Raw genomic sequence first — 12,046 nt, 5'->3', positions numbered from 1 at the left:
AAGTATATAGAATGTATGGGATTTTCAGTTTACAATTTCAGTGAATTTTTCATGTATTTATCCTAGATTAACTATAATCTACTCAAAAGTTCATGTTTTCTACTATGAAATCTCTAAAATATGATTTGCCACGGTCATGGACACGTTTTATTACTGCCAATAAAAGAAAATTGACATTTTTCAACCCCGTTTTGAGACTGCGAACAGTCGCAATTGACTTTGATGATGTATACTGCCATCTACAGTTGACATTATGTTTATCCAATGAAATATGTTCAAGCAACATAATATTCTCTATTATGTGAGACGATTTTTGTGTTTAAAAACTTTGTTTCAGATATAGGGTAGGTTGGTCGGAATTTTATTTTAGTTTATTTTCAATGCATAAAAAATGATACCATTTTACTTTTTGCAATTTTGGGGGCATAACTAGGGTAAGTTGGGTTATTGGAAACAAACTATTTCTTATTTGGCCTTATCGACTTTATACAACGACTTAGCTCTGTACCTGCAATCTTTTATCCACTGCATACAATGACTTAGCTCTATACATATACTTTCATCCACTGCATACAATGACTTAGCTCTATACATGTACTTTCATCCACTGCATACAATGACTTAGTTCTATACATGTACTTTCATCCACTTCATACAATGACTTAGCTCTGTACATGTACTTTCATCCACTGCATACAATGACTTAGCTCTGTACATAAACCTTCATCCACTGCATACAATGACTCAGCTCTGTACATATACCTTCATACAATGACTTAGCTCTATACATATACCTTCATCCACTGCATACAATGACTTAGCTCTATACATATACCTTCATCCACTGCATACAATGACTTAGCTCTATACATGTACTTTCATCCACTGCATACAATGACTTAGCTCTGTACATATACCTTCATACAATGACTTAGCTCTATACATATACCTTCATCCACTGCATACAATGACTTAGCTCTATACATATACCTTCATCCACTGCATACAATGACTTAGTTCTATACATATACTTTTATCCACTGCATACAATGACTTAGTTCTATACATATACCTTCATCCACTGCATACAATGACTTAGCTCTATACATATACTTTTATCCACTGCATACAATGACTTAGCTCTATACATATACTTTCATCCACTGCACACAATGACTTAGCTCTGTATATGTACTCTTTTACCCACTGCATACAATGATTAAGTATTACTATTGTCAGTCTATATAATGTTTTTTTAGAATCATTTATTTCACTGGCTACATACAGAAAATAATAGAATATTTGATACTTTCAAAAAATAGACATTTTGGATGAGTATATAAAAGTGTTGACTTTTAATAGGCTTGTGAAATCTGGCAGTGTGTTGATGTAAATACAGCAATCCTTGCATACATAGATCCATATGATGAACAATAAAAGATGGAAGACATTTAGACAAAATATACGGTTTGTAATAATCAGTGTTGAATATAAAACTGGTACAGAACAACTTGGATAATATAAAAAATATCTAAAATAATTTTTTTTGGAATGTATGAATTGCATATATATGGCACGTTTCACTAAAATATATACTTCCAAAACTGGGGTTCTACAAAGAAGAATATCAAAACTACATAATAGTTTTTGCACACTCTATAAACAAATTCTTTGGAAGTACACTAGTTTATGAAATCACAGCCATGATTTATTTTACACTTTAAGTAAAGTGTCATCTTCTCTGCAATAAGGAACTTGCAAACCCGCCATGTTGAATCATGGGAAATGTGATAATAAATACTAATCAATTAGTATTGTAAGCCATGTTGATACATTGTTTGCAACCACAAATGATCAATTCATAGTTACCCTGACAATTGTGGGAGGTTAATTTTATCAGTAGCTCCAAATTAGGTATTGCAATAACCCCAGATAATCCCATAGTGCTTTGCGTCTGAGCATGCTCAGTCTGGATCGCAAGTTCCCTATTGGTCAAGACAGTTTGACAAAAACACATTGACTTTGAATTTTCATTACCATCATTAATAGCATATATGTATAGCAAACACTTTGTGAAATGTATCACATGATGTATATAAATTGTTATGTAAAGAAAAGTAATTTAAACTACAATTAGACTATATGTACCATACCGGTAGATTACAACATATTGCTGCATGTGCATGCTATTAGCACTGCATTGCAGGACCAATAACATTATTACATACCTGTATACAAATGACCACAAAAGCATTTCAAAACAAAATCATGAGCAAGCAGTTACATCTGTATGAAAATTGCTCTTTTCTGAAAAACATACACAGAAACCTGTGTTGTGTGAGTGCTAGTATGGGAATTGAAGTGTCCGTACTTGTGCTTGTGTTATTTTCTACAATTTAACTCCTTTTGCTTGTAAGTACAGCTGCATAGAAAACCAGAATTAGCACTCTTACAAAATACTTTAGTACGTCACACTGATAGTCATACACCATGCACTTCTCTCCAAATATTAGCCTGCAGACTATCCAATTGATACTTTGATTAGCAAAACTTTGAAAATTTGAACAGGAAAGTTTATTAATCAACCCAGTGATTGACAATACGTTTGGTTTCTCTTTATTGTACTCATACGGTTGTAGTATTATGGTATTGTTATGATGTCAGTGTAATAATCGGTAAATTTACCATTTTTGGAATCTAAATCACTCAGACGTCATCAGTGTAATGATGTTTAAGTGTCAGTGAATGTTAATAATACTGGTTCTAATTGTACCATTTATATTATATCCAAGCAAATCAAACTTGCAACTTGATAAAAAATCACTTTAGTTTGTAATATTACTCTAAATTCATAGGCAATGCAGTCATGAGATTATCTTCATTCAAATCTACTAGATTCTGAATCAGATCTCCTTCAAATCTAACAGATACTTGTCTCATAGGCAAAGTTTCATCAGAATTGAGATATCTCCATCCAACTTTGTTGAAAGAAGTACGGTAATAATACTTTCCATATTTGCATATTTTAATCATTTATTTATCGCATCAATGGATGAATTTTCATACATTGATGGTTCACATTCACGACATATGTATACATCATTATCCTCCAAATGCAAATAGATTTGGACAGTCATATTCCAGTAGATTCCCCTCATTTGTATCTAACAATTTCACATAGTTATGACCTCCGACCTGTAGATTACCACTGTCTACAGTTCCAAATATAATCCAATTAGTTGGCGTACCATTGAATTCTATTGGTGGACACTGGCAACCATCTTGTTTTCTTTTTGGTGCTCTGATGTATTCTGTCTCACCAACTGTGATTGGTCTACCATCTGTAGGCCATGCCCTGAGTACTTTAACATTGAGGTTATATGCATCAATGGATTCTGTAATACTTGTCAAATTCACCGCAACAACTAAAACAAAAACACAAAAAGTTTCAATTATTACTGTAACAAGTAATTCAATCAAGTGGAGACTACAGTGCACTGACCTCACATAAGTCAGGTGACTCATCACATAACCATGAGCTTCATTTACATGACATTTTGTCAGTTGGTGAAGACTATTAGTAAGACATTTTTTTTAAATATCCCTAAAATACACGATTCTCTATCTGCAAACAACCATTGTCACAGTGGTTTTGTGTAATTTAGTCATATCAACTTTGTTTTATGTGTCACTTTCTTTTGTTGCTTTTCTGTATGAAAAAGCATGCTATTTTTATTTGGCTTTTTTTATTTAAACAAATATAAGTGGACACCTTAAGGGGTCTTTTTGATAACAGTTTTTATGTTATGCAGTAAATAGTGATTTTTACTATAATATGGCTATCATTTGGTTAAATTTAATAATGTCATGAAACAAAATGATGTGTATATAGCCCCTTTAGGATTAGTACATAAGCATTGTATCAGGATTGAAAGCCATTTCATATAAACACAGGGAAGCCATTATAATAACAAACTCTCCCCTTCCCCTTGGAGAATTATGTGCAAAGGGGGCTAACATTCAGGTCAAGTATACAACAACAGCTGTAGTGACTTTGAGGGCTGCATATAGATGTAGTAATAGTATCTATAACACATCATGTTCATATAGCCTTCAGTGATTGGCTAAGATTGTATCACATGGTATTGACTATTGATCCATGCATAGTGACCTCAATTTACATATTGGAGCACTAAAAATAGTGTTATATTTAGTATATGCTGAAACTATTCACTCTGATGGAAAAAGATGAGTAGCCTGGTGTGAGTGACTACATATACTTACTAGAAAAAGTCTAAGTAATAATATTTCTAATAATCAACTCTTTCAGGACTTGGTTTCTAGTCTAAAGTCTGTGTAACTGTACCCTAAAAAAGGGTATCAGCTAGCGTTTAAAGTGTTAAAAGTTGTTGATTTATTAGACTCACCAAAACTTTCTCCATCAGTTACACGTTGACATGCAGTCAGTCTGCTGTCTAGTGCACATGATGCATGACATGCCGGATCATTTACTGGTATTATGACTTCTGTTTTTGATAAAAAGAGAAAGAAAATTAAAAATTTAACAATAGCGAAATTATGACCCTGGATGTGACATACTGTAGATCATGTACTCGTGGTACTACTTCTATTTCTACTAAAACGGAAAGAAAATTTAAATTTAACAATAATGAAGTTATAAACCCAGATGTATGACATACTGTAGTATAAGATCGTTTACTGGTAGTTCCTCTGTTTCTGATAAAACAAGTCTTTGTAGATGACACAGCCCCCTCTAATACTTTACTTATATATGACTGAATGGTGGAACTATTTAAAAGAAACGTGGCAACAAATAAATATTCAATGAGTAGATATTTTGATAACTGACCATGAAGGTCAATGTCAAGGTTTGCAAAGAAAGTTTTCACCTAATAATATAGGGATAGACACTTGAATGGAGTCTCCATGTATTCTAGTTTTTGAGTTATGCAGTAAATCATGATTGGTCACTACAAATATGGCCACCATTCAGTTAAAAGTTATGTGAACTCCAAAAGTAATGCATGTATTATATATTTCTCTTGTTCTACGTTACTTTCAGACATCATTTTGGAAGAAATTGGCCACATGTAAATGCTAAAGACTTTCTGCAATATGCAAGACATAGCTTGAATTTGATAACTGACCCAGGTCAATGATGTCAACCGTCACTTGGGGATAAGTGGACGTGATTTAAAAGAAACTGGCAACAAATGAATATGACAAACTGTCTGTGATGGGCAAAAAATGGCTAGATTTTGATAATTGACCCTGAAGGTCAAGGTCAAAGGTTAATGTCTTTTGATAAGGATAGACATTGGAATGGAGTATCTATGTATTAGTTTTTGAGTTATGCTATAAATAATGATTTTAAATTACAGATATGGCTGCCATTCTCACAAATTTGCATATGTCACAAAAGAAAGTGGCATGCATATGTCCCATATTATATGTCATCTTTGTGCCATGTTTGAAAGAAATCAGATATTGCATATCTGAGAAATGACATATTATGGACACACAGATGAATGAAGCCCATTGTAATAGTCCCACCTTTGGGAGACTAAAAAGAAAGACAATTTAGCAATAATGAAATTATGACATCGATCATAATATTTCAGTTGGAAAAAATTTAGCAATGATGAACAATACATGGATTTATCCAAAGTTAAAGTGTTTATACAAGGCTGATAACTGGCTATTTTTGAGAAATAATTAAAACAATTTACTACTGTGTATTTTACTTAAACAATGTGAAATAATATTGACCAACTGTAGATTTTGTAACCTTATACATAAAAAAAAAATGTGCCAATGGCATTGTAGCATAACTGTAAAATTTGTGATAGTTAAAAAGAATGTTTATCCACATACCAATCAATATACCCAAACAATATGCACCATTATTAAACATTACAATGTGCAGTTTATTAGTTGCTGGATGATTATATTGTGTAGTTGTTTTGGACTATTATCTACCTGCCTAACCCATCATGTCTTTACAATGTTTTTACAATATACATAGCCATAGGCTGTTGCTATGGGCATGGTCTTGTTGGTAGGCAAACAAGGGATCATTTCTTAAATATTTATCCACCTGTCTATCCATCCATGTTTTTATTTTTTGCAATACACACCATTGTTTAACTGTTGCTATGGGCATGATCTTATTGCTAGGTATATTTGTACACACACACACACACACACACACACACACACACACACACACACACACACACATATATATATATATAATTTGATATGGGGATAAGGACAAGCTGAAGATATTAGAGCTATTGCGATACCAGGGTTAACACATCAGTGCCAAGACAGGCTAATCAAGGTATGGTATTCTGCTCTTCTTTGTGTACATACCTCTTGTTGACTGGACACAACTTGACCCAGTTTCATCAACTTCAATTTGTAATCTAGGTTTTTCACACTTTGCAACACGTAAATTACAAATATTTGAGTAAACAGCACCATTAGTACCACAAACTATATCTCCTTCATCATCACATTCATCAATACACTGACAGTCTGGGTTACCATCATCATGTATATAACATTCTTTGTCGTCATCACATATGTAGCCATCACATTGATCCACTGTAAAATACACATTCAACATTACAATGTATGTAATATGTATGTAAAATGTTTTGACGAAAATCTGCAGAATAACACTTCTAGAAACATCTCACGAAGAACTTTTTGGGATATTTTTTGACCAAAATTCACATTTTTACACCTAATTTGCATATCACTGATGAAATCATTATATGCTTTATATTTCGTCATCTGTGCACCCCCACATGCATTTCCATTAAATTTCAGCCCAATCTGCTTAGCAGTTGTGGAATTTAAGATTTTTGACCAAAAAGACACATTTTAGCCCTAATTTGCATATCACTAATGGGATCATCATGTCATGAACAATTCTTAATCTAAACATCCTTGAGAATGTTCCCACCAAATTTCAAACTGATCTGCCAGGTAGTTTTTGAGTTTATGACCAAAGTTTTTTGACCAAAAATCACATTTTTTTACCCAAATCACACACCGGTGCTAACATCATTTTGATTTGAACAATTTCCCAACTAGACACCCAAGGTAACACACCCACCAAATATCATGGCAATCGGTCCTGCGTTTTTTGACTCTAAGTTGTCCACACACACACACACACACACACACACACACACATTTTGCCATGCCTATAGCACTACTGCACCTTATCAGTTCAGTTGTGCTAACAATGAACATGGTCAGCACCATAATGTTTACGACAATGTAGAAAGGAGGACTATCTGGCCAAATGGCATAGTTTACGATTCATTGAAGCATAATTTTGTGGAAAAACATTATCAATATAAGGCACTTGGATTTAATATGTATGCCATATATTAAAATAGTGTATTTTTTCTAAATTTCAATTATCAATCTTTAAGTTTAACCAAAGGTTTATTTCCTGTGAAAGTACTTGTAATTTTAATACATCTTATGTTCTTCTTACCCGGTTCTGGACATCTACCATCATGTGCTTTGTAGATATCTTGGTTTTGTGAACATTTAGTTGCATTCAGACGACACATACTACTGTAGGTTCTACCATCTGAACCACAGATAAGTTGAGGATCACCATCTTCGCAATGACTGGCAGGTCTACATATACATTCTTCATTCACACATATTTCCCAGTCATTACAAATACTTTCACCACATCTATTTTCAGCTGTGAAAATAATACCTTGTGGTAAGTTACAATTATCTCTGAGTTATGATTAGCAGGTATATTAATTGGTCAATGTAAGATTAGTTTCATATATTCAGGTATACCATGGTGAATTAATTACCTTGACATGTTGGTATACCATGGTGAAATAATTACCTTGACATGTTGGTACACAATGGTGAAATAATTACCTTGACATGTTGGTACACCATGGTGGAATAATTACCTTGACATGTTGGTACACCGTGGTGAAATAATTACATTGACATGTTGGTACACCATGGTGAAATAATTACCTTGACAGGTTGGTACACCATCACATATTGACATGACATGTTGGTACACCATTGTGAACTAATTACCTTGATATGTTGGTATACCATGGTGAATTAAATACCTTGACATTTGGTACACCATGGTGAAAAAATTACCTTGACATGTTGGTACACCATGGTGAAATAATTACCTTGACATGTTGGTACACCATGGTGAAATAATTACCTTGACATGTTGGTACACCATGGTGAAATAATTACCTTGACATGTTGGTACACCATGGTGAAATAATTACCTTGACATGTTGGTACACCATGGTGAACTAATTACCTTGACATGTTGGTACACCATGGTGAAATAATTACCTTGACATGTTGGTATACCATGGTGAAATAATTACCTTGACATGTTAGTACACCATGGTGAAATAATTACCTTGACATGTTGGTACACCATGGTGAAATAATTACCTTGACATGTTGGTACACCATGGTGAAATAATTACCTTGACATGTTGGTACACCATGGTGAAAAAATTACCTTGACATGTTGGTACACAATGGTGAAATAATTACCTTGACATGTTGGTATACCATGGTGAACTAATTACCTTGACATGTTGGTACACCATGGTGAAATAATTACCTTGACATGTTGGTACACCATGGTGAAATAATTACCTTGACATGTTGGTACAACATGGTGAAATAATTACCTTGACATGTTGGGACATCAGCTGACCATAATAAGTCCTCTGTACATTCAATTTCTTTGACACCCTGCAGTACATAGCCTTCATCACATGTAAATGTTTTTTTACCTCCAACTGTTAAAGTGGTACCATCTGAACGACCATTTTCAGGTGATATAATGTTTGAACAAGTGTTTTCTGCCAACAAATCACAAGTATGTTGGGTGAACATCTAACTACCAGGAATACAGTAAGAGTGTTTTATATCAACTAGTACAATACAGCTTCATTATCAAAGCTAACACCTCACGGCACGTCATGTCACTTATGATGACCTCCAAAGAAAAACTGCTACAAATTATTAGTTCCGCAAAATTCTGCAATAAAAATCTGCAGGCTGTTAAAATAAGACTATTCTCTTTGTTTTCAATTTGTCAAAAAATATAATTTAATATGCAATCATTGTGGATATGAATTATATATTTTTCATATCTGTCATATTTTTAGAAATCTTGTAACTGTACAAAGCAATGAATTGTTGTTTATTTCATGCGTTGAAAAAAAAAATCAAGTGTACATTTTTGAAAATTTTGCTGAGGAATAGAAACCAAACCCCAAAATTGAATTTTCGATCAAAATTTGTTATATTTTGAAATTTATGACATTGCCCTCAAGCACTTGATTGTTAATCCACACGTGTGTCGATGGACAATACCTAATCATTGCTAAAAATGAAAGCAGTATATATGTAAATAGTTTGCTGTACTATAAAGTTTTAAAGATGACAGGTAAAACTTAAAAGGGATGTAAGAAACCCACCAAAAACATTCAAAGCAATGTTGCAGGTAAATCAAGGAAATTTCTCTTTTGTTTTCACTCTGGGTCGAAAAGGTTATGAACATCATCATCAGTAGTCATGATATACTTAACACGACAGACTGGGACCAAGTCAGACCATTCTCCTCTGTATGTACATATCAGTAGTTATGATATACTTAACATGACAGACTGGGACCAAGTCAGACCATTCTCCTCTGTATGTACATATCAGTAGTTATGATATACTTAACATGACAGACTGGGACCAAGTCAGACCATTCTCCTCTATATGTACATATCAGTAGTTATGATATACTTAACACGACAGACTGGGACCAAGTCAGACCATTCTCCTCTATATGTACATATCAGTAGTTATGATATACTTAACACGACAGACTGGGATCAAGTCAGACCATTCTCCACTATATGTACATGTCAGTAGTGATGATTACTTACCACGACAGACTGGTGCCAAGTCAGACCATTCTCCTCTATATGTACATGTCAGTAGTGATGCCCCTTCTAGCCTGTAACCTGGATTACATGAGAACTGTACTTGTTCACCAAGGATGAATATTTCATCTCTACTCAGTGGATGACTAATTATTGTCCTCCTACCATTCACTGGTGTAGTAACAGCTGGACAAGTTATTGCTGTTGAAGAAAGAAATATTTCAATTGATAAATAAATTACATGTTATCCACATGCTGAAATTATGGCATATTCTGAATAGACCTAAAGACTATTATCAGACTTTGTTGTTACAAGTGAAAGTCAAGGTCATGAATAAGATTTTCAAAAGTTATTGACTGCAAATTCAACTTGAACTTAAATATGAAGGTCAATGCCATATTTAATGCGTGAATAGAAAGATTTCATGTAACAATGTTTAAGTACACATTTGAACGATGTCTCTTAGTATAAAATTTCAGAAGTGAATTTGTAATTTGTCAAGGTTAAAGCATAGTGTCTGACTTGAGTGCTTAGTTATACTTCAGATTAGGAGTGCATGTATGAATAGTGTCACTGGAAGTTCAAAACTCCCAAAGTTACGTCCAATTTGCTACAACTTTACCTTGAACTTCAAAGACGATAATGTAAGGCTATAGATACTTGAATGGTATCTGTATCTGTATGTACTGAACTTTTGGCGGTATGATGTAAAATGTCCATTTTTAATGACAAATATATGGTCATATTATGTTGCCATAAAGGTCAAGCTAGCGGAATTAAGTCATGTGCATTATAAAAGTGTACCCATATACCATCTAATAGTTTGATTGACCAAGTTATGGGTGTTGGGTATATATGGCTGTCAAGTTCAGACTGGTAGACCAATTGAATGGACTATAAACATGGTTCATTCCTTAGGGCCCCCTCCAGGCTATGCCATTTGAGTGTTAATATAACCTTCATTTTGACCAAAAGCAAAATTTTAAACAAATCCTTTCTTATTGAGGTGAATGAAATGGATAGATTGTCTTGAATACTCTGTGTGTGCTATGATTTGAGGATGGAATATATTCTTGAAGATATTTCATTACAACCTGATCTTTGTACATGTAATTGTCTGATGCATCCCAAGGATGACATTGTTAGAAGCTAATATGTCAACTGTTGTGAAATTTAATATGACTCATATTTGCTGAGTGAATGACTCTTCAAATGGACCATAGGCCTAGAAACACAAATAAACTATTATACCATGGATAAAGTGGATCTTGAAAATGATAAAAATTGACATTTTCACAAATCTTCCAGAAAATATTGAATGAGGTCGTAACATAGTCATGTATTAGTTGAATAGACAGGGTATTGTGTATGTTAGATGATGCAGAGAATGACTACATCACATTCCATGTTGTTGTCTTTTGAGCTGTTAATAAAACAAAAGTTAATGTTACATTGATTTGGTGCAAACTCTTCTTGATTGTTAATGAATGCAGAAATATCAGAATGTGAATATGACACAAACATAGTCAGTGAATGTATAGCAATTAATGGACATTATATCAGCTTACCTTGCATACGAATTACAATGGAATGTTCGTCAAAGTTCCTGTGATTGTTCAGTTTTCTTTTACAAGTATATGTATCTGACTGACGGTTATTTGGAGGTCTGAATCGAGTACGATAAATATCTGAATCCTGAATTCTATATCCCGTTAATGCTCTCCTTCTTATAGTTCTATACCAATTAACAGAATATGTGACACTTTCTGAAGATATACAATCTATGTACAAAGTAGATCTAGAGTGTGGATATACAACAACTTCACCATCTTCTGTTATCATTTGGGGTGAATTTCCTTCCATTCCAACTTCTAAAACAGATTCCACTACAGGAAAGTATAGAATATATGTTAAAGAGAATTGATTCCAAATTTACATCTTACATATATGAAGAGTAAATTGTAAGACTAGTGATATGGTAACAATTCCTAGTTATCTTTGAGCCACATTTGTAAGTCGATCACTAAAATATCAAATGACAAGAACT

At 33.6% G+C, this 12,046-nt stretch overlaps 1 protein-coding gene across 2 annotated transcripts in view; it reads right to left on the bottom strand.

The window, feature by feature from the left end:
- Positions 1 to 1,259: 1,259 nt before the first annotated feature.
- The window catches only part of LOC144441074 (sushi, von Willebrand factor type A, EGF and pentraxin domain-containing protein 1-like), a 47,184-nt gene continuing 36,397 nt past the window's right edge, over positions 1,260 to 12,046 (bottom strand). For both annotated transcript variants that reach the window (XM_078130598.1, XM_078130599.1), the window contains exons 20-26: positions 11,568 to 11,885; positions 10,002 to 10,199; positions 8,748 to 8,921; positions 7,538 to 7,756; positions 6,397 to 6,630; positions 4,428 to 4,526; positions 1,260 to 3,425 (exon numbers count right to left, since the gene is read on the bottom strand). In XM_078130598.1, the coding sequence (XP_077986724.1) occupies positions 3,103 to 3,425; positions 4,428 to 4,526; positions 6,397 to 6,630; positions 7,538 to 7,756; positions 8,748 to 8,921; positions 10,002 to 10,199; positions 11,568 to 11,885 (1,565 nt within the window). In that variant the 3' untranslated portion in view covers positions 1,260 to 3,102. The remainder of the gene's footprint in view (positions 3,426 to 4,427; positions 4,527 to 6,396; positions 6,631 to 7,537; positions 7,757 to 8,747; positions 8,922 to 10,001; positions 10,200 to 11,567; positions 11,886 to 12,046) is intronic.

The sequence above is a fragment of the Glandiceps talaboti genome, chromosome 10 (assembly GCF_964340395.1).
Source record: "Glandiceps talaboti chromosome 10, keGlaTala1.1, whole genome shotgun sequence".
Taxonomy (NCBI): Eukaryota; Metazoa; Hemichordata; class Enteropneusta; family Spengelidae; genus Glandiceps; species Glandiceps talaboti.
The sequence above is the reverse complement of the archived record's forward strand: the minus strand, read 5'-3'. Positions and strand labels throughout refer to the sequence as shown.